At 45.3% G+C, this 23,534-nt stretch overlaps 1 protein-coding gene across 4 annotated transcripts in view; it reads right to left on the bottom strand.

Moving 5' to 3' along the window:
• Positions 1-6: 6 nt before the first annotated feature.
• Positions 7-23,534, bottom strand: part of SLC44A3 (solute carrier family 44 member 3) — an 86,516-nt gene continuing 62,988 nt past the window's right edge. For all 4 annotated transcript variants that reach the window (XM_061411135.1, XM_061411134.1, XM_061411136.1 and 1 more), the window contains exons 13-15: positions 4,137-4,274; positions 1,542-1,778; positions 7-431 (exon numbers count right to left, since the gene is read on the bottom strand). In XM_061411135.1, the coding sequence (XP_061267119.1) occupies positions 336-431; positions 1,542-1,778; positions 4,137-4,274 (471 nt within the window). In that variant the 3' untranslated portion in view covers positions 7-335. The remainder of the gene's footprint in view (positions 432-1,541; positions 1,779-4,136; positions 4,275-23,534) is intronic.

Genomic DNA, 23,534 nt, shown 5'->3' on the forward strand with positions numbered 1-23,534 from the left:
GCAATATTCCAGAGATTTCTGCTAAGGTTTATTGATTGTGAGTGAGGAAGTCCTTTTCAGGGTGCCCTGAAATGAGTTTTTACATAATGTGCTTTTTTTTTTTAATTGACCGCATAAACAAGGTCTTAAAAGATTTTTCAGTCTCATTTGGTACAAAAAGGTTGCATACTTTTTCTCTGGTTCTAGTATTGTAACGTGGTCAAACAATGGGGACAAAAACAGTGGCGAAGAACTGGGACCACAGTGGGACCGCACTGGGCCTTATCGTGTATTCTGCGCACGGCTCTTAGGAGAAGGAAACTTTTTCAGGTACGAATACCTGACGGGCACTTGTCTCACAATGGCCGGAGTTCTGTTCCCTCTTCGCTTGTTAATGAGTTCTTGTTTCTCTGTGCCCTTGTGTTTAATTTGTTGATCCTTTTTACAAAATTCTGAAAAATAAAAGAATGAGTTAGACTAGTGTTCTGTGTCCACACTGATTGGCAGTCATTTACTTGGCCATATCATTTTGGGAATTTAATCCTTAAAGTTTTCCCTGTTGAACTAAGATATCTTGGGGGGTAGATTTCAAAGTGGGTTTTTAATCAAAAAAGTGTAAATTGTAGAGACCTAGTTAACTTCCTAATACCATAAGAACCATAAGAAACATGTTCTTTGGAATACATACCAAATATGTTAAAGTGTTATTGTATTTTTATGTTCTTTTGGGAGAAGGATACACTTATTTATAAAACTATAGAAGTGTTTTTAAACTTCAGTGCCTGGTTGGACTAAGGAGTGCTTTGCATTCTCTATTTCAAAGCAGAAGGGCCTTAATGCCTAGATTTTATGGTAATCAAGTGAAAGAAATTGTTAAAATGTTACTTGACAGAGACAAGGGAAAGAGATGAGAAGATTCATTCAGCTGTTAAAATATCCCTGTCTACACAGGATAAGGCAAATATGCAACAACTGTGTTGCAAAAGCTGTTGGGAACAGCTGCCTGCTATTTCCAGATAGGGTGGGGGCTCTACTGAGGGTGTGGCTTTTCTCAGCCTTGTGCCCTGGTTAACAAAGGGCCTCACAATCAGAGATCTGTCAATAGTGGCCTTGAAGGTGACTGGTCTCCATGGGAGTGGGCGTTCCCTAAAATACAACTGGTATGACATGATATTTGGGGATGCAAAAATGCCTTAGAAAAAAGATCAACTGTGAAAGCTCCGGACCACACAACAGGCCAAAATAAGCCATTAAGACCATTAGGGACTTGGATGGCTACTGCACCCAAAATACCTCCTACCCTGGGTCATTTACTAAGTGTTAATCGTTCAGCTTCACTTTTCTCCAAGAAGAAGGTTTCAATAAGGGAGGTGGGATCAGCCTCAGAAAATACAAGGCAAATCTCACTCTCAGGACACTTGGGTCTTGTGGTAGAAGCTCACAGAGCCTGCCTACCCAGGAGAGAAAATAAGCTGGGTGCCAGCCTCCTTTATGTGCGAGTCTTCAACACTTTTGAGATTATGAGGATGGAGGTTGAAAAAGGAAATGAGATGTTTACTTACCAAAAACTCTTGGTCCATAAAGTAGGGCTTTTCTGAGGATCCATCATTTGTTTCCAGGTCAACAGCAAAACACAGGAAAAGTGCATCCAGCACAGTTTCAAACACAGATAAAAAACTGTGGGCTACTAAGTAGGCAAAAAAAGCGACCAAGAGCAGTGGGACTGCCCACACCTGAAGCACACGGTGGTAGTTAAATGCCATCAGTCCTCCAAAAACTGTGAAACACACCACCAACACCTGTCCAAAACAAAGAGTTTGTTGAAAATGTCTATAAATTAGTTAGGATATTGTAGAAAAGATTTTTGTCAGGTATAAGTAATAGTTTCATATATGTGCATATGTGGGGGTGTATATGCCTTACTATAATGAGTACTTGTCAGAAAACTGGATACAGTAATATATGAAGAAAAATGAAAAGCTATGATGATACCAAAAGAAAACCCAGTTAATCTGGAGAATGGGAAGAGTATATATACTTTCATTTTATCTATGCCTAATTTTTTTATTTATGTAGATGTAATGGTACCTCAGGGCTTCCCTGGTGGCTCAGTGGTAAAGAATCCATCTGCCATTGCAGGAGATGCACGTTTGATTCCTGGGTCGGGAAGATCCCCTGGAGAAGGAAATGGCCACCCACTCCAGTATTCTGGCCTGCAGAATTCCCATGGACAGAGGAGCCTGGCAGGCCACAGTCCATGGGGTCACAAAAAAGTCAGACTCAACTGAGCAACTAAGCAATGGTACCTCACAAAATTTTTTGTCTGTTTTTTCTTTTACTAAAAACTACAACAAGCATCTTCATTAGAACAGTTTTATACATCCTTATTTTTAAAAACAATGATGCATCAATCCATTGAGTGGATGTACTGCAGTTAAACATGTGATTGCTTTTATCCTGGGGATTAAAGTGGATGGGCTTTCCAGTGCTGCTGTAGGGATAATAGGATAATAGGCTTTTGCTATATGTAATTACTATATTTCCAGGAAATGATTATAGGCCGTGAGGAACCTAATTCTTTACCAGACAAAATGGAACCCCCCAGAGCCCTCATCGTGCTTGGATATCCATAAAGATGGATGTGAATCTGCATGCCACTTCATTCAAAAAAAAAAAACTATCAGTAATTATGTGTTCCTTTTGAGAAATACAAGAAAATGAATTACTGCCTAAAATAAAACACAAGTCTGTTATAAAAATGAAACCTCTTAATAAAAATTTTTGGAAGTAGTTATTACAAAATGTATCACCCACAACCCTACCAAGCTAATGTAAACAATATTATCCATTTAGATATAACTACAACTTGGATTATTAGGCTGTTTTAAAAGGCATAATCAGTTTGTGCTTCTAGAGCTACTGTCACACGAAAAGTCTCTGGGACCCAGCTGTGCCTTAAAATATATGTGCAATTAGCACACATCTGTGCAATCCAAGCGTGTTCTAACTTGTTCCTGACGGCATCATGACAGTGACGCCCTGGAGACATACACCAAATGCCGCCGGAGCACACAGTGCTAAACAAGGAGTCATGAGTCCCTGTATTTGACACTGGCACAAGTGGAGACTAGAGCTTGTTCACTCTGGGGCTCCGTGAAAGCCACCGGCATTCGTGTCCTGTGAGGAGGCATGGCTGGAGGAAGCAAGGACGTCTAGCTTAGAAAAGTGAAGATGTGGAAGGAGGGTCAGGATGTCTGTGAAATTGTCTGTGAAATTTCAAGAATTTGAAAGGCAGTCCGGTGGAAGTAGGATGAAGCAAACTGAGGTGTGCAGAATGAAGCCCAGTGAGTGACAACTCCACGGAGAGAGACACCAGCCAGTATAAAGAACCTTCAACCTGAGGCACAGTTAAGAAGGGGCTGGAGTACTGCTACTTCAGGGACTCTAACCTACAACCCGGAAAGGGGATGTTATTTTTAGTTCATAGGTAGGAAAAATGAGGTTTTCACAAGATGACATACAACTCCTTAGAAAAAGATGACAGCAGGAATGCAACTGGCTCCATCTGAGATATCAATAATTCTGTATATTTAGGAAATTAATGCTCTTAATAATGTAGACATTTCATCAAGTTTTAACACTATGCCCATACATTTTTTAAAAAATATTTATTCATTTATATTTATTTGGCTCTTCTGGGTCTTAGTTGTAGCATGTGGGATTTAGTTTCCTAACCAGGGATTGAACTCAGGCCTCCTTCATTGGGAGCATGGAGTCTTAGCCACTGGACCACCAGGAAGTTCCAATTTTCATATTTTTATGACAACCCCTATAAAACATTTATTCTCTGAAGTCATAGAGTCTTCATTCTAGATATGAAAAAGTGGGATCACAATGGTAGAATAGATCATTGCTAAGAATAAAACCAAGATTTGAATCCTGACTCAACCTACTGTGGAATCCTAGCCAAATTATTAAGCCCTAGTTTCTTCACCTGTGAAACAGAGATGCTTCACAGGATTGGTGATTAAATGAGAGGATGAGGCCCAGCACGGAGTAAATTTTTTGCTTAGGAAACAGTTCTCTGTCAAAGTCTTGTTGTATGGTTTAATTTTTGGATCCCAAGTTACTTTATTATTTTAGTTAAGACATCCTACCTTTCCTAGAAAAATTATGAAGTCTCCAAAGCAGTTAACAGATGTAAAATGACTTGAATTCTTGGATAAGAGTTTGAGTGCATCTTTTGCTGATGTACAAAAATCTGTCCCATTAATGGCAGTTGTAGTGTATGCATTCTGAAATAAAAGACAATGGTTAAAAACATGATGAGTTTTACTGTTTTAAAGATAATACAATGCCAGTACAGAATATTTGCAAAATAGTTACTATAAACCCACTATCTCTACCCATAAAAGTCATTTCAAAGTCCCTTTCAGTCTCTGGAATATATGCACATACATTTTCACATAATTGTAGTAAATGGAAAAGAAATATTTCTGGTCAATACAATGGGTTAAATGACGAGTACTGCATAACTATCTTAATACACAGCAGAGTTTGAGGCCAAAGAAGTTTAGGTACTAGAAACAAAGCAGACCCTACCTAATGGTGACCACTGAACCACAAAGACTCAAGGGGCAGGGAATCAGTAAGGGCTTTAGGAGTGAGGGGCTGGGGGTTGGACCTCTTGTGGTTAAGAAACTGCTCAGGCCCATGCCAGGAAACTGAACTGTACAATCACAGAATTTATACTCAGTCATTCAAGGAAATTGGTCAAGAACTGCAACTTCCGCCTGGGAGCCCTGAAATGACTAGGGTCTGGGCAGAGGCAGAGGAAACCATATCCCCCAGGCCAGGGAGTGGTGGAGCCCCACAGATAACCCTACTTGAAGAAGTTGAAGTGTTCGTAGGAAAAATTTACAGGAGACTCAAGGAAATGAACAGCGCATCAACCAAGAGAATCTGCACCTTGAGAACAATCTGAAATAAAGCATTTGAAGAAGTATGTTTAAGATGTTAAGACGATGAGAGAAGGAAGAGTGACCATAAAGAATGAACAGCATGATATGAAAAATGAAGAGGAAATGGAACAGAAATTCTAGAAGTGAAAAGATATACAATTTAAATGGTACAGTGTCATTGTTATATATCTGACTTACTTTACGTAGGAAATAAGCATCTTCATGTTGCTCCTTGACTTTTATTATTCCAATTTTTAATAAATACATATTGTATCAGGAGTGTGTATATGCATGCACATATGTAGCTAGGACATATTTAAACTATTTCAAATATTTGCTATTATAAATAACTATGTAATGAACATCTTAATTTCATGATTTTGGATCATTTTTTAAGGATAAATTTCCAGAAATGGGATTACTAAATCGAAGAGGACAAGTGGGTGTATGTGTTCATATGAGATTTCTTGGGCCATTTTTCCAAAATACCTTTTCCTTATAACTATATGATAACTTCAAAGCCATCTATTTACATTTCCCCTGAAATCTTTAAAATGCTACTTGCACTGCCAGTTTACAATAATTTATAATCTCTCTTGGAAAATACACTGGAATGCTACCTGCTTCGGTTTTGCCTTTCCTTTTGGCTTAAAGGATGAAAGTTTTATTTCATGACATAAAGCTAATCCTTTCATACACCCATTCAAAAACACTGTAAAGAAACCAACTTGGAGTCTGCTGCAGTAATCCAGCTTCCAGTGGTGCACGTCTTAATCAGAGCGAGTTACAGAGGAGAAGGGGAGTAAGGCCGTAGAATTATCTTTTATTTTTTGGCTATGTACACATTGCTATATTTAAAATGGACAAGCAACAAAGACTCACTGTATAGCATATGGAACTCCATTCAATATTATGTAACAACCCAAATGGGAAAAGATTTGAAAAAGAGTAAGTCCATGTACATGCACAACAGAATCACCTTGCTGCACACCTGAAACCTAACTCACCCTCTCTTGGTAATTCCCTCTTCCCCACGGTCAACTAGAAAGGAATATTTGGTTCTCAAAGATGAAAGATTGGGTATTCACCTCCCCAGGGAGGGCACCCTGCCTGCCTCAGCAGGATATTCTCCGTCAGATGTCAGATGAGGTCCCTGCAGAAGTGCCTTAATGGTATTCCACAAGAACTTTGGATTTCCGACTTACAACGAATGCATGTAAAATTCACTTTTAAAATCTCAAACTGGCTGTTGGCAGACTTAAGTCCACTAGTTTGAGGACTTAAGTCTTGAGAAGTGATGTGAAAACTCATTGCTTATTATCTGATTAAGCATCTTTGATCATCTAAGGTTCTCAGAGCCCTCACCACCAACTCAACGTCCTGAAGACATATGTGCAGGGCAGGTAGGTAAATGACGGAATCAGTCTTTTACAGACTGAAAACCAAGGTCAAGGGCATTGTCCCAAGTGCTCTGGAAAATCAGGGAGCTTTTTTTTTCATTCTAACTTTCTGGGTATGACACTATCAAAAGGCTATTTAAAAGCATGGTGCTTAAGGTAAGCACAGGCCCCGTCGGCAGGTAATCTCTGGGTTCAAGTCCCAGAGTCTTCACCACTGACTGGCTGTCAGTTTTGGTTGATTTACCCCCTTGTCAGACTTCAGTGTCCTGATCTATAAAATGAATTATAGCACCTAGTGCAAAGGGACATTGGGAGGATTAAAGAACATTTTCCCTATAAAGCATTTAGCAAAGCACAGGCACATAGAAAGCATGTAATAGAGGGTGGTTATTTCCCTCCAGACCTCACCAATGATGATCTCATTTACAACTGGGAAACACAGAGGCCATTCTTTAAGCACTGAGGAGGTGCGGAAAGGACTGGCGTTTTTTTCCTCTGCAGGCTTTAATCCCTCACGTTCGCAGGGACCCAGGAGAGGCAGGACCTGCTTCCCAGGTGACACCCCAGGTCCCCGCGTGATCTTGCTCAGCAGCAGGGCCACATGCCACTCGGCCTCTTTCTTTGGGTTCTGTCCCCAGCCCCCACCCCTCCACGTCTCCTCTTAAACTGCGGTCCTTGGTGGTCTCCCTGTTTCAGGCTGGGTATACAATTTCTGTGAAGATTTCCTTTTCCTACAGATCACAACCTCGTAGTCAGTTTAGCACCACTGCTCATAAGTAATAAAAATAGATTTTATTCCTTGGCTAAAATAATTAAGTGTTAAAATGGTACTTTCTCACACATGTGTTGACTCCACAGATCCTGGGGGCCCGTAACCGTTTATCTTTTCTTTAATGTATCATGCCCCATGAAAGAGAGCATTAAAACCACTCTGACAGGGAAATTATATATATGCCTTCCTGCCGCTACTGCACCGCTAGCATTTTACCACAAGGTTCAACCCTGCGTGCTGCAGAGAGACCTAGAATTAATGTCTGAATGAGGAGCTGGGGGAGGGAAGAATCACTCACGACACAGGATATGGATCGAACATTTCTGCAGTTTCAGCATTAGCTAACTTATACTTATTCTGAGGAGAAGTGCTTCCTTGTCAGGCAGCTGGAAGATGGACGGCAGTAAGTGTCCAGTGCTGTAAGTCTGGGCGTGGAGCACTGGCATCTTCCTGGGATGACAGAACGCTAAAGTGATCTGCAGACCCTAACACCACATTAGGAAAGAATTGATATGATAAGGAACTGAGAATAGATTGTGTTGGTGGTCAAGATTAATCATGGGATCCTGAAACAAGAAAAAAGGAGGTAGCCGCACCGGGCTTTTATTACCAGACAAAATTCAGTGTGCATGTTTCTTTAGCATGACTAAACAAGTGGACATGTCTATGCCTTGAGATGGAACCCACGAAAACCCAAAATCGATACAAGGCAGGTTTACCCACTTGACACCTCAACACTAGGTCCTATTGTCACTCTCTTGCCTGGGACTGAGGACTCCCTGCAGGTACAGGTGGATCAGCTTTCAGACTCTTGGACGGTCCACCAGGGTCTGTCACAAGCTGCAGGAGAGCGTGTGTGTGGGGGCTTGTATGGCTGGGAGGACTCGTGAATTATGAGCTACAACTCAAGCTCCAGGGAGAGAGCAGCATAGCGGAGTGGAAACCCAGCCGGGGGTCAGGGGAGGAGGGCTCATGTGGGAGGGGAAGGGATGGAAGATGTCATAGAACTGGCATTGGGCTGGCTTCCTGCAGGGAACGGGGGTAGATGGGGCCAAGGCGGCAGCAGGAGACAGTGAAGTGAGACTCAGGGGTCAAGCAGAGAAGTGTGGTGGGACTCCCCCAGACCCGGACTTCAGCGGGGCTGAAACATCATGCTGTGTAGCAAGGGGGATGACAGGAAGGCACAGTCTGTGCTTCTGGAAGCTCCCCCAGGCTGCCCCGTGAAGGCTCAGGGCAGATCTCTTCTCACCGTCTTCTGTTGAGCCAGAAAGTCCTGCACCTCCCAAAGCTCATTCTCACCAAAGCCTTTGGGGGCCCCCCAGACACCTCCACTGTGCCTCCTGGGCTCTGCTTGAGTTGTACCTAATGCCCACTTGTTAGGGGAAGCACACTGATTGAAACCGCCCACCCTGGCCAGGCACCATAGTAACCATTTGCACGAGTTGTTTTATGACAGGAGGTCCTGTCCTTTTGAACAAAAGGATACACCAACATGTCCAACCACCTCCCAGAATCCTCTCTGGTATCCATCTTGGCTGAACAAGGCGTGTACCTTGTTCACACGTGCAAGACACATGTCCAACCACCTCCCAGAATCCTCTCTGGTATCCATCTTGGCTGAACAAGGCGTGTACCTTGTTCACACGTGCAAGACACATGTCCAACCACCTCCCAGAATCCTCTCTGGTATCCATCTTGGCTGAACAAGGCGTGTACCTTGTTCACACGTGCAAGACACATGTCCAACCACCTCCCAGAATCCTCTCTGGCATCCAACTTGGCTGAACAAGGCATGTACCACCAGGAAGGACTCTGAGTCAGAATGGTTGGCTAAAGACAACCCAGAAACTAAGCCCATCACCGTAAAACCCGAGACTGCAAGCCATGTGACAGAGCTGCTCTCCTGGGTTCCCTTACCCTCCTGCTCTCTGCCCGGGCACCCTTTCCCAATAAAATCCCTTGCTTTGTCAGCACATGTGTCTCCTTGGACAATTCATTTCCGAGTGTTAGACAAGAGCCCAGTTTCAGGCCCTGGAACTGAGCACATTGGTATCATTAGCTATCAGAAGCCAGGGGCCAGATTCCCCCAAAAAGAACTCTTCTGTGGGAAGAAAATAAGAGTATGAGGAATTAAACTCATGCCAGGTACTCTACTCCCCTATACCCCACTTCAAGAGATGCCTTAGGGATATGTCTGCTTGCCAGAAACCTGGAAGCAGCTTTCTAATTTGTTCCTGTGGCCTTTTTGTTTTGCTATCAGTAGGCAGGTGTGCAACTTCTGTGTGTAAATAAATAATTGAAAATGGCAAGCACTCACGGAATACATACTATGTGCTAGACCTTGTTCTATATTCCCCTGAAAACATTTAATCCTCTTAACAACCACAAGTGGATGATGCGAACTAGAGCACAGAGATGTTGGGTAGCATACCCCCGACACAGGCATGCAACCAACATTGCGTCACTTACAAGAAATGGACCTCTGACTCATTCAGGCCCATCAGGAAAACATTTACTTTGAGCTATACTTTGTGCTTCCTTCCAAAAGATTCAAAATAATAAAGTGGTGCTCTCAGGAGACGTATCATTAAAAAGACCCAAGGATGTGGCAGGATGGGTTAGTAGAAAGAGGCTGGGTTCCTGTTAACGCTGCCCCCACAGACTGGCTCAACAGCCCCACTGAGTAATGTCACTTCACACTAACACCCGCTCTCAGGTTCTCGCTAGAGATGCTTCATGTTTGTGCAGTACTTCAGAGTGAACCAGGCACCCTCCTGCTATCATCTTACTTGATGTGCTTCTCACCTCAACTCAGTGAAATAATCACCATGGGTACATTATTCCCATTTCACAGAGAATTCTTATTTTTTGAAGAGAAAGGAAAGAGATTAAAGTGTAATTTTAGGCAACAGAAAAGTTGGATTATTTCTTTGATTTACTCTGAGAGTTGTCCAAGAATGTTAATTGCAGCTTTTACACAGAAAGCATATTTTCCCTCCTTAACTCAAGCCGGAAGCCAGCCCAGTCCACTCCACGTCCTTCATCAGCGAAGGGCAGCTATTAGTCAGCCTATGAAACTGAAGCGGGCCCTTCTTCTGGTGGCGGAACTGTGAACCCGAGCTTCTGTTGACTCTTCAGAAAGGTAAACAGTTTCCCTCTGCACAGGAGGAAAGGCGTTTGCCAAAAGCACTGCCATGAATAGTCAGCTTTATTTCTGGAGTGCCTTCCTCACAAAATCCTGATATTTATTAACTCAAAATAAAACAAGAACTATGAAAACAAACCTGAGACACTGGATGATGAATAAATAACACTGGTGTTCATACTTTCCTAGGGACTGAAAGAAATACAGTGAAATCTGTGCCCAGAGCCATCCTGGTACATCCAGGGGTCTTTTCTGGTAAGACTTGCAGGAACCATCACCAGCGACTTTCATCTCAGCTCCATTTTTACCACAAACACATGCTGAGGAAGAAGGGGCACAGCCTCCAGGCCTGGCATCTGCCGCTCGGATCCAAGAGTTCACCGCTCACCAGTTACCCAAGTCCAGGGAGAAGGGGAGTGGGGAAACCTGCCAGACCCTTCGGGGTTGGATTCGGGAGGCGGGAGAGGAAGAAACTTGCCTTGGCTGGGGCCTGATACTGCCAGTAAAGCCGGGTGCTAGTATTCTTGCCTGGAGAATTCCGTGGACAGAGGAGCCTGGCGGGCTATAGTCTGTGGGGTTGCAAAGAGTCGGACACGACTGAGCAACTAACACACACACACACACACACACAGGCAGTGTGGTCCTGTTTGCTCCTTTAAAATGCATTTTCCTTTTGCTTATTTAGAAGAATGGCTCTATCATTTCCATGCTCGTCTTTAAAAAAGATCAATCAACATAGAGACAAACAAGAAAGCAAGAAAAAGTTACTCTGACCCCTCCCCTCAGAAATAACCCTTGCTAATATCACGTGGACTTCACCCCAGTGTTTCCCCACAAAGCTACACAGCAGGGAGACAGACAGAAAAGAGGATGGATGGGCAGGGAAGCATGGGTCCTAAAACTGGAAACAAAAAGTACTGTAAAATGAAAGCACGAATGTGAATTCGACTTCAACAAAACGAAACTGAAACTGGACTATTTGAATGTCAGACAAACGTATCTTCACACACAAGACTTAGGTTTCTAACAAAAAACAATCTTTCTAAAATTATTGTGAAAAACGTTAAGAGGTTAGAGTGCTTATTTTTTAACCATGGCTTAAGTTTCAGCAGCACAGATGGTGAAAGATGAATCCTCCCCCGTTTTTTTCCCTGCCTCCCGAGTTTAGTGTGTTTCGTTATTGCCGTGACTTTATCAGAAGTTTGAACACATACAGCTTCTTCCATAGTGACGGTCTTAGTTACTGAGTGGCATGTACGCAGCGCAGCCACTGTCTCTGCTGCGTGACACTCAGCTCTGGGCCAGCTGCTCTGACTCTGTCGGGCAGGGCACGGAGTAGGGGGGTGGGGGGAGGCCTGCAGCTGAAACGCCCTCTCTGTGAGGCTTTATGCACACTGAATGCATAAAGGAAGATGCTTTCTGCAAACCAAGAATGGCCTCCAAATAATACTTCATCCAAAGTCAAATTCAATTCATTGGTACATTTGTTCCTTCAGTAGAATGTTAGGATTAAAAGGTTATCCCAGACGCCACCCTGGAAAACCCTCTCATTTAACTAATGAGGAAGCAGAAGTCTCAAGAGGCTAAATGACCAGGCAGAGGTGATAAAAAATGGACACGAATCGGATATTCATAGTCATGCCCTCTCCTCTCCTCAAATCCAGAAAAAGCCTAGTCAGGCCCTGCATCTTGCCGAACTTGGCCATCACTGATATGCTAGCAGAGTTCTGCGCCCCTCCAGGGAACCCGCCAGGACAAGGATGCAGTGCTCAGTGGTGAGCAGGCCCTGGATACAGGGCTGCACAGGAGCGCCACCTGCCTCCCCCAGGCCCTTTCGGAGGGCTCTCCCCGCGTCAACCTCATCTGACCTGGAAATCATTGGTGGTGGAAAAGAGGGAGGCAAAGGCAGGCCTGGGTGTCCATATGGCAAAATTAAAGTTGTGGGTCTGTGCAAAGGGAAATACAGGGGATGGGAAATGCTCTTACTATTTTTTGACTTTAGGCTTTATTAGAAAGAAGACTAACTGGATTGGCTGTCTCTGGTGAGTGAAGACCATTGATTTCCTCCTCCTTACTCTTACCCTTGACAGGCAGCTCGGTGAAGCCAGTAGGGCTACAGACTTGAAGTCATAGGATCCCCACATAGCAGCTAGCACCCTGGGTAAGCTCTTCAGCATCTGGCCTCAGCTTCCTCATTTGTACAGTGGCAGTAACGCCTGCACGGTGTCCTTGAGAGGACAAACTTAGACCATGTATGTAAATGTTTACCAGGGTGCCTGACAGACCATAAAAACTCAATAAATGGCTTCTTAGGTGGCAGAGTGGTAACGAATCTGCCTGCCAATGCAGGAGACACAAAAGACACAGGTTCGATCCCTGGGTTGGGAAGATCCCCTGGAGGAGGAAATGGCAACCCACTCCAGCATTCTTGCCTGGAGAATCCCATGGATAGAGGAGCCTGGCGGACTATACCATGGGGCTGCAAAGAGTTAGACATGACTGAGCAACTGTCTGAGCTGAAATGGCTATGTTTTTCACAGACCCAAGAAGATTGGTTCTTAAGAGAATGTCAAACATCTCTGATTTGAAGCTCAGGCCTGAGGAAATGGCAAGAGGGAGATGGGGAAAATAAATGGGAATGTTTACATGTTTCCATAGATTGCACATATGGGGGGAATAATTTCTAAGTCAGGTGCTTGTCCCTTCATGAACATGCTGTTGATGGGAGTGGGGCGGGCAAAGCAACAGTTGACCTATGAGGCCTGCTGACAGAGAGCCTGGTAATCGATTGAGAGGTTGCTGGGGGTAATCACTGCTCTGTGCATGGCGTGGCCCAGCATGCAATGGAAACTCTCTTATAAGAAAAATGCATCTGTTTAAAGACACTGGCTGTTATAACAGATCTCTTCTTCCTGAAGCTCCAAAGACTACTTGCTCTTCCATTCTGGCCTCCTCTAACCACCAGCACTTCTGCTCAGAAAGCAGATTGCCTTGCAGTCAGTCCTAGGTGTTGTCAGGGCAGCTCCAACAAGCAAGGGCACCTCTTATGAGCTTGCATTTTTCTTTATTGTCTCCCTGATATCCCTAGCAGATGCTCTAGGCTGTGTGACGGCAGCACAAACCAGGGCTGGTGCTGAGAAAGCACGGGCTCATCCTTCCATCCAAAGACAAGTATGGAGGGTGTGCCTCTGCTGGCTCAGGGCTGGGCACCGGGCACTGAGCCAGGCTGACAGGTTTGTGTTCTTGGACCTCATGAAGTTTATTTATTGCTGTCTTGATGGAGGCAAGATGTTGGCAGGGCCAACAGTCCCTGAGGGCCCTTCTTGCCCCCACCAAGATGCTTCCTGATGAAGTCATCCAGCCTCAGCTGTCTCACTCCTTGGATGAATGCAAGTCTAGCAAATGCTTCTCCCTGCCCCACCCCTGTGCCAGCTGAGGTCTTCTGGAAAAGACAAAAGGAGGGAGAAGACAAAACTTGAAGAACTTCAAAGACTGGATCCACTTGACAAAACTTTAAGGAATTTTCTAGCCCTGCCTAGATAAAAATGCTAACTGTGCCAAAATGCTCTTAGTCACTTCCTCTCCTATTTTTCTGAAATGTTGGTAGAGATGAAACCTTAAATGGAAGGAGGACTGTCTAGTGGTCCCCAATGTGTGTGATGGTTCACTCTGTTCTCGACTTCTGTTTCTCTTCCTGCATCTGTTTTCTTGTTTTTGGTCTCTCTGTCTGCTTCATTCCCACAGGACTCAATCTGTGGCTCATTCCCGCAGGTGAGGGGAGGGAGCTGAGGGTAGGATACTAAGAAGACACTCAGCGTAAAATTCTTACTGGCTTTTGATTTCCAAAATTTTAGCTCTCTAAACCTTTCCTACCAGTGAAGAAGGTGAAGGAAGGGGGTTCCCAACATGACCCCAGTGTTTGGGAACAAAAGGTGGTCGTGATCTTCCTCTATCCCCCAGTTAGAAAATGAGACCCCTCCTTGAACTGGGAAAGGAGAGGGAGAGATCTGTGGGTTCCAAACACATGTCCAGGTCTGCTTTTTTTCTTTTTAACAGAGCATGGAGAAGTGGCAGGACTCTAAATGGAAGTGTCCATTCCTAGGTCTGGGTTTGCTGGGCGGGAGGGGGTTTCAGAGACCTGCGGCTTTCAGAACTAAAATCAGAACAATCTCAGGCAAAGCAAGAGAGTTGGTTACCCTACCCACAGGCACATCTAGGCAGACAGGGCCATAAATGGCCTTCCAGAAGACTCCTGCTTCCCCAGCAGGGCCTGAAGGAGCCATGAGTATAGGAGGATGGACGAATCAAGGGCAAACTGTGTGTACTAATGCCCGGGGCTACCTGATACTTTGTATAACCCCATGGAGGGATAGCCCAAGAATAACGGATTAACTTTCTGCCAGTTCAGTGGAATGGGAGTTCACAGCCAGAAATTAGGTTGAGAGTCATGATATAATATTTCTTGCACATCTGAGATTGTGGTTGTGGTTCATCTTTGACTGTGTGGAAGTCAGTCAAAGCTGAGACTCACATGGTGGCAGCGGCAGCCCAGAACACCGTCAGGCTCTAGCTTGTAGCAGAATGTGAAATCAGTACCTGCCACATCAAAGTGGCTGTTACTCCCTCCACCACTGTGACTCACACCACCTTCCTTTTTAAAAAAAAAAAAAAAATTTATGAATGCATTCTCTAGTCTCTGGCCAACAATCAACACCTTCTCCCAACAAGCCTAATGCCTAAGACAAAAACAGTTGGGGAGCGACAGCTGAAGACCATATTCAGTCCCTTAGAAGGGTCTGGCAGTGAGGAGGAGAGGGCGTGGTTTCAGAGGTGAGCAGTCTGAGCCTTGGACAACAACTCTGTTCCAGAAGCAGATGCAGATAAAGAGAAATGACATGAAGACACCTGCTCTCCATCATAAGGAAGATTAGATTTGAGGTAGGAGCTAGTTGATGGTTTAATTTCATTTCCCACACTAAATGAATTTGGGAAATGTCAAAGCTAATCTATAATCTTTCCGTTTAAGCACTTGGATAATGTTGCAAACTTGGATTGTGGAAGTTCTATCTTCCATCTGAACCATCCCCCTGCCCGGCCCCCACCCGGGCCACCACCACAGATGATGACCCAGCCTCAGGTGTGAGTGTGGTGCCCACGACAGGCACTAGACTGCGGGCGTGAGGAACACAGGAGGAGTCAACGGGCGACTGCCTCCACCTCAGGTCACACACTGTTCCCTGGAGCTCAGTGTTTTCATGGGTCACCTGCTTCCTTATTTATAGGAAAACTGGATTTTGCTGACTCAAAAGTCAGTTTCCATAGATCAAAGTTAAAACCACAGGCCATCTCCCTCAGCATATTTGCAGCATACCTAGAACATGCCATGACGGGAAGGGACAAAGAACAATAAGGCAACATGTCCTGAGAGTTTGGAGGGAGGGGCAGAGCACAGGCTGGCTCAGCACTTTGGGATCCACCTAACCCTGGGAACACACCTTCTCAGCTCACCCACTGAGTTTACAGGGGAGACTTCAGGAGCTGGGGTACGCTGTTGGCTGGACCTGGGATAGAATGGTTTGGTCTCTTCGTCTCAAGGGTGAAACATTAATAACCTGCTTTTACAGTGCACTTTCCACCCCCAGCCATTAGATATTCAAGGTGGTATTTTTAATCTTCATCTGCTGTCTCTTGGATCTCTCTGTTCAGAACTTTATTAGGATGAGGGGGTGACTGATTAGGTCCCCAAAACCTTAACACTCAACTCTCGTACTTTCCTTCTGTGTAACCTGGAGCCTCTTGATCAAAGTAAAAAAGCAGAGAGTGAAAAAGTTGGCTTAAAACTCAACATTCAGAAAACTAAGATCATGGCATCTTGTCCCATCACTTCATGGCAAATAGATGGGGAAACAGTGGAAACAGTGACAGACTTTATTTTCTTGGGCTCTAAAATCTCTGCAGATAGTGACTGCAGCCATGAAATTAAAAAACACTTGCTCCTTGGAAGAAAAGTTATGACCAACCTAGACAGCTTATTAAAAAGCAGAGACATTACTTTGCCAACAAAGGTCCGTCTAGTCAAAGCTATGGCTTTTCCAGTAGTCATGTATGGATGTGAGAGTTGGACTGTGAAGAAAGCTGAGTGCCGAAGAACTGATGCTTTTGAACTGCTGTGTTGGAAAAGACTCTTGAGAGTCCCTTGGACTGCAAGGAAATCCAACCAGTCCATCCTAAAGGAAATCAGTCCTGAATATTCATCGGAAGGACTGATGCTGAAGCTGAAACTCCAATACTTTGGCCACCTGATGTGAAGAACTGACTCACTGGAAAAGACCCTGATGCTGGGAAAGATTGAAGGCAGGAGGAGAAGGAGATGACAGAGAATAAGATGGTTGGATGGCATCACCGACTCAATGGACATGAGTTTGAGTAAACTCCAGGAGCTGGTGATGGAGAGGGAAGCGTAGCGTGCTGCCATCCTTGGGGTAGGAAAGAGTTGGACACGACTGAGAGACTGAACTGAACTGAACTGAACCTGGAGCAAATTGCTACTTAACCTCTCTGAATCTAAGTGTCATCTTCTACTAGAAAAAGAAAAAGGGTGATAATTGTACCTTTCTCAAAGGATTATTTGTGAGGATGAAGGAAGTTAATACATGTGAAGCAGTTACAGCTTGGTGCTTGGCACACACAGTGCCTGGTAAGTGGGAGGTATTCCTGTCTTGAGGAGCGGCACACCTTGTATGTGCACATGTGTGTGTGCACATGTGTGTGAGTTCAGTTCAGTTCAGTTCAGTCATTCAGTCATGTCCGATTCTTTGCGACCCCATGAATCGCAGCATGCCAGGCCTCCCTGTCCATCACCAACTCCTGGAGTTCACTCAGACTCACGTCCATCGAGTTGGTGATGCCATCCAGCCATCTCATTCTCTGTCTTCCCCTTCTCCTCCTGCCCCCAATCCCTCCCAGCATCAGAGTCTTTTCCAATGAGTCAACTCTTCGCATGAGGTGGCCAACGTACTGGAGTTTCAGCTTTAGCATCATTCCTTCCAAAGAACACCCAGGACTAATCTCCTTTAGAATGGACTAGTTGGATCTCCTTGCAGACCAAGGGACTCTCAAGAGTCTTCTCCAACACCACAGTTCAAAAGCATCAATTCTTCGGTGCTCAGCCTTCTTCACAGTCCAACTCTCACATCCATACATGACCACTGGAAAAACCATAGCCTTGACTAGATGGACCTTTGTTGGCAAAGTAATGTCTCTGCTTTTGAATATGCTATCTAGGTTGGTCATAACTTTCCTTCCAAGGAGTAAGCGTCTTTTAATTTCATGGCTGCAATCACCATCTGCAATGATTTTGGAGCCCCCAAAAATAAAGTCTGACACTGTTTCCACTATTTCCCCATCTATTTCCCATGAAGTGATGGGACCAGATGCCATGATCTTCATTTTCTGAATGTTGAGCTTTAAGCCAACTTTTTCACTCTCCTCTTTCACTTTCATCAAGAGGCTTTTTAGTTCCTCTTCACTTTCTGCCATAAGGGTGATGTCATCTGCATATTTGAGGTTATTGATATTTCAGTCATGTCTAATTCTTTGTGACTCCATGGATAGTAGCCTGCCAGGCTTGTCTATCCATGGAATTCTTCAGGCAAGAATACTGGAGTGAGTTTCCATCTCCTCCTCCAGGGGATGTTCCTGACACAGGGATAGAATCCGTGTCTTCTGCATTGTCAGGTGGATTCTTTACCACTGAGCCACCTGGGAAATTGCTGCATACCTTGGAGGGAGCCCAACAGTTGTCTCCCAGGAGCATTTTCTGATTAGCTGAGGGCCCCCTACATAACTCACCCTTCCTTCCCTATAATAAGGCCATCTTTCATTCAACAAACAGTAACTGCTTCTCTGAGAAGGTAGAAGAATTTCAAGTTAGGAAAGACAGATGGCAACTGTATACTGGGCCTTTCCCCAGGAGGACGAGAGGCTGCTGAGGCCCACTTGGGGCAGAAGGCTTTAGGGCCACACCCTCTTGATGTCTGAGCCTTGCAAGACACCCACGGCAGGTGGGAGCCGGGCTCCAGCAAGGCTGCTCCCCAGGAAGCCACATAAAGCCAGGGCCCTCAGCCCAGCAGGTTCTGAGCCACACATCAGGAAACATGAGGACACAGTCAGTTTTCTCCCAGACAGTCTGGGGCCTCTGATAGATAGGTGTCTCAATTCCTTTCTATCTAAAGTCAGAACAGTAGCATTTGGCACAAAACAGCTGGGCTGTGAGGATTACCATCATCTATAAATGGGCCTTAATGTAAATGATCATATTGACACACGTGTGTGTTTCCTTCTACACCATGCTCACACAGAGGAATCTCTCCAGGGCTCTCGCCGTCAGCTGGCCACCCCAGAATAGCTCTAAGCCAGTCGGTGGGGGTGGCAGGATTCGGAACCGCCACTGTCAAGGAAAGGACAGCTGTCTGGACGCTCTGTGATGAGGCAATGTCAACTACCCCAAGAACCACGTCCTCTTAAGAACCTTAACATCATTTTCATAATCAACGCAGAGGAATTGCACAATATTCATTACTTTTCTTTTCTGAGCTGCACATGCTGCTCTGGGGAGTAGAGAGGAGTCCCTGGAGGTTTGCCAGCTGGCTAAGGACGAACCAAAACCAGACACAGAAAAGTCACAGAGTGCCTTCGCTCTTGATGGACTGTGAGAAAGAGAAGCATTTGAAATTGAGCTAACTTCAAGGGAGGTGGCGGGGGGAGAGAAGGTTTTTGGGGTATTACAGAGTTAAGTCTGCCACAAAGCCTTAGAAGACAAAGACCAACTTTCTGTGCCCTGAAAGACAAGCAGTGGCAGGCAGTGTGGGCTGGGGTATGAAGCAGGGAGGGGAGAGATGTGTATGTTTGCCAAGTAGCAGCAAGTTTTTCTCCGTATTGGATTCGACAGGATTATCTGGAGTTTTTCTGACCAGTATATTTGTTAGTCAGAAGTCAGGAAGCTATGGGCATTTCCAGTCAAATGCTAAGAGGCAATAATCTCTGCATGCATTTCTTGATATTTCATATCTAGACAGACATCACAGTAAAGTGGGCTGGCAGCTTGATGGGCTGCATTAAAGCAGATCTGAGTCACTCCATCCTCTCAAGTCACTGACCAGGAGATACGGCAGAAGATTCACCCAGCTACCCTGCATAGTGGCCCACAGTAGAAATGGGGGATAAAAGCTTCTGGACACTACCCTCCACTGTTAAGAATGACTGAAGTGACTGGCATTTTACCGCATCCGGTCACCAGTTGGATGTACTTGTTGCTGTCATTACAGCAGCAGTGTTGGGAGAATTACCACAAGGGGATGAAGATAGCAGTTCACTCACATCCTCAATCCACTTGACAAGATTCTGGAGGCTTGAGATCCAGGCAACATAAAGCGTCACCCACCTTTGTGATCCCAGGGTAAGTCCTCACTATAGATAAGAATAACAACATGAAAAAAAAAGATTCAGGACTGTCCTGGTGGTCCAGTGGCTAGGACTCCATGCTCCCATGCAGGGGTCCTGGGTTCTAGAACTGGTCAGGGAACTAGATTCCACATGCTGCAACTAAGACCCAGTGCAGCTGAATAAGTAAATAAATAAATATTAAAAAGAAAATGATCCTGCCGTTCTGGACACAATGGGAAGACACGCAGTTCAGGTTTTCCAACCTGCCCCACATTCCACACAAAGCGTGTCACAGCTGCAATGTGCTAACATGGTACCTGTGTGCCCCAGCTCTCAGCAAGCCACCAGGACAAGGCTGAGCACTCCCAACGAGGACCTCAGGTCATTCAAACTGACTCTCTTCTTCTGCAGAAGCTCAGTGAGGTGGAGGGATTCACCCAAGTTCCAGCAAGAAGGCAGAAACCAACTGCTGCCATACTTGGCCAGGGGCTGCCTTTACTTAAGAGCTCCTTCCAGGAAACAGGTTGGAAATCGTTTTCAAACCTGTTTGACCTCAGCCCATAGCTCACTTTCTACAGCCATTCCCACTTCTTCTGGAAGAGCAAAGAATTGAAAAGGAAGGCAATGCTCAACATGATAAACATACAATGCATTAAACAACAGCCAATACTCACCAGAAATGAAGTGGGAAACAAGACAAGTTGGACTGTAGTTGAACAACACAGCCACACCAAGGGGACTCTGGTGGTACCCACAGTGAAGGTTCCTTCCCCAGTCTGTAAAATCCCATCTCTGCCTGGGCTCACTCAGAAGCCTTGAATGCTCATCAGGCTTCACTTTGGCAGTCAGACATCTCAATAGAATTCTGAATTTGAGACCTCAGGAAATTAAGTAAAACACCACTTCTGATTCCCAAATGACACACTTGAATAAGCTTTAAGGTGGTTCCGCAGCAAAGAATCTGCCTGCAATTCAGGAGATGCAGGAGATGTGGGTTTGATCCCTGGGTTGGGAAGATCCCCTGAAGAAGGGTATGGCAACCCACTCCAGCATTATTTTTTTCTTAATCCACTCCAGTATTCTTGCCTGGGAAATCTCACAGACAGAACAGCCTGGTGGGCTATGGTCCATAGGGTCCCAAACGGCTGGACACAACTGAGTGACCGACCATGCATGTGCAAACATACCAGGCACTTTACTGATTGGTAAAAAGCCTTTAGTTGTAACGTGAAAATGAAAATCCATGAAATTCTACCATTTGCCTATAAGAATTGAAGAGAGAACATTCAGGAACGTTTAACCAGTTTGGAACCCTCAGGAAGATGAGTTCCAAAACCAGTGAGCCCGCCAGTTGGTGTCAAACCTAGAGAAACACTGATCTAAAGCCACCATCAGCACTAGTTCAGATGTCTGTGTCCTCCGTGGACAAGATGTGCACTCAGGAAGGCATTTCCATGGGGAACCATGTGTGGACCATAAGAATAAGGGCAGGCCTCCTGCTGATGGGCTAGCCTGCAAGGTCCCACTTAGGGCCTTCTCAGCTGGGCTCCTGCAAAGTGCTAGAAGGGAGGGGGAGGCTGCAGGATCTTATCTGAAAAACTCTAAGAACAGCCTAGCCAGTCGGCCTCCCAGAAGCTCTGACACAGGCATGCCTGAGGGGAGGAGGTGGGCTTAGACCACCCTGACTGGCCTTTTCTGGGTTTATAATTGCCTGATCCAGCCTTCACCCCCTTCATTGTTCCCATACCTTTCCTGTCCTCCTCCACAAAAATCTGCCTGAAATCAGCCTTGCTTCACAGCCAGTCTGGACTCTGGCTCAAGCAGGTGCTCAAGAGACCCACCCTAGGCAGTGGCTGTGACTCCCTCTCTGGCTGTTTTAAAATGCACAGTGTTCAGGGCTTGGGTCCCAGAGGCAACATGGATATGGATTCAACTCCTAGTTCTGCCACTAACTACAGGCCCTCTCTAAGCCTCGGTTTCCTCATCTATATGTTGGAGATAACTATCTCAGGGGGCTGCGGTGAAAACTCGCAATTGATCTACTGCAGGGAAGTGTTGAGCACACAACTAGCCATACAGTGAGGGTCAAGTGAGTGTGTTATGTGCTCAATCATGTCCGACTCTTGGTGACCCCATGGACTGTAGCCTGCCATGGAATTTTCCAGGCAAGAATTCTGGAGCAGTTGTCCTGTCCTACTTCAGGGTATCTTCCCAAACCAGGGATTGAACCCGTGTCTTTTGCATCTCCTGTATTGGCAGGTGGATTCTTTACCACTGCGCCACCTGGGAAGCCCGTGAGTGCCAAGAAGCCGTGGCTACTGTTGTTGCTATCAGCTGTGACCTCCGGTGATGCTCTATGCTCATGCCTGACAAATCCTACCTCTTCAGTGCAAGCTCTCCTAATCATCAAGTCAAAGCACCTCCCCATACCAAGACTCCCTTTCCTGAACTTCAAAGACCTCATTCCAGCATATGCTGCTGCTGCTGCGGCTAAGTTGCTTCAGTTGTGTCCGACTCTGTGCGACCCCATAGACGGCAGCCCACCAGGCTCCCCCATCCCTGGGATTCTCCAGGCAAGAACACTGGAGTGGGTTGCCATTTCCTTCTCCAACGCATGAAAGTGAAAAATGAAAGTGAAGTCGCTCAGTTGTGTCCGACTCTTAGCAACCCCATGGACTGCAGCCCATCAGGCTCCTCCGTCCATGGGATTTTCCAGGCAAGAGTACTCGAGTGGGGCGCCATTGCCTTCTCCACATTCCAGCACATACAGTTATATAAATATCTCATGCAAGTGTTTCACAGTCCCCCCCATTCCCCACACTAGTTTGTCTGCTCCTTGAAGCCCTGACTTGCTTTATATAGACTCTGTTTCGCCAGAGTCCCCTCCTCGTTACACCTTAATGGTTTGAATACAGCATAAATAGATGTTGGATAAATAAATGTGTGAGGTGTACACACACTTGGGATTTACAATGTAGAGAAGCAAGTAATGAGAAACGATGAGATGTGGAATTTCATTCCCTACCCTGCAGGTGAATTACCTCGTACTCTTAGGCTGGGTCTCAACAAAATGCGGCAACTGCCACTAGCCCCCCTCCCAGGGCTGTGGAAGACGGATTAGGCTTTTAAGCAGCAAAGCTGAAACACAGCCCGCTCCTTGATGTTAAGTAAAGAAGAGCATCTGGGTTCTGATGGTAACAAATGGATCTCATTCTCCTTTAGCATTTCCCGGCTCTTTCTGCACAAAACTAGCAAAATTAAAAAAAAAAAAAAAAAAGCCTCAACTCTTTTAAATCGGATTTCCAGAGAAAATCTTTTCCTAGCAACTCATTCCAGTGCCAGGAAATTTTTCAAAGGCTAATCTAAACTCCTTCTCTCACTTTAAGCTCCCTTTCCTTTGTCCACTGCCAAATAAGATCGACAATAGCTCTGGCCACGACTCCACAACAATCATCTTTATTTTTACAAATTTTTTTTTTTTTTCTTACCATGCTGCATGGCATATGGGATCTTGGTTCCCCAATCAGGGATCAAACCCGTACCCCCTGCATTGGAAGCACAGAGTCTAAACCATTGGACTGCTAGGGAAGTCCCTACAAATCTTTATTTCACTCTGCTTTCCAGGAGTTGTTTGGACAACGGGTGACCTTTCCCTCCTCATCAGTATTCGCTTTGCTTCTTCTCTTTTATTCTTCCTCCTCTTCTTTCTCAATCTCCTAAACCTGAGACGTCCCAGCAGTGCCCACATCACCTGGCAGTGTCCAGTCCTATAGGAGTCACCCCACATTAAAGCTGCTCTAGGGACTTCCCTTGTGATCCAGGGGCTAAGACTC

The sequence above is a fragment of the Bos javanicus genome, chromosome 3, assembly GCF_032452875.1.
Source record: "Bos javanicus breed banteng chromosome 3, ARS-OSU_banteng_1.0, whole genome shotgun sequence".
In the NCBI taxonomy this organism is placed as follows: domain Eukaryota; kingdom Metazoa; phylum Chordata; class Mammalia; order Artiodactyla; family Bovidae; genus Bos; species Bos javanicus.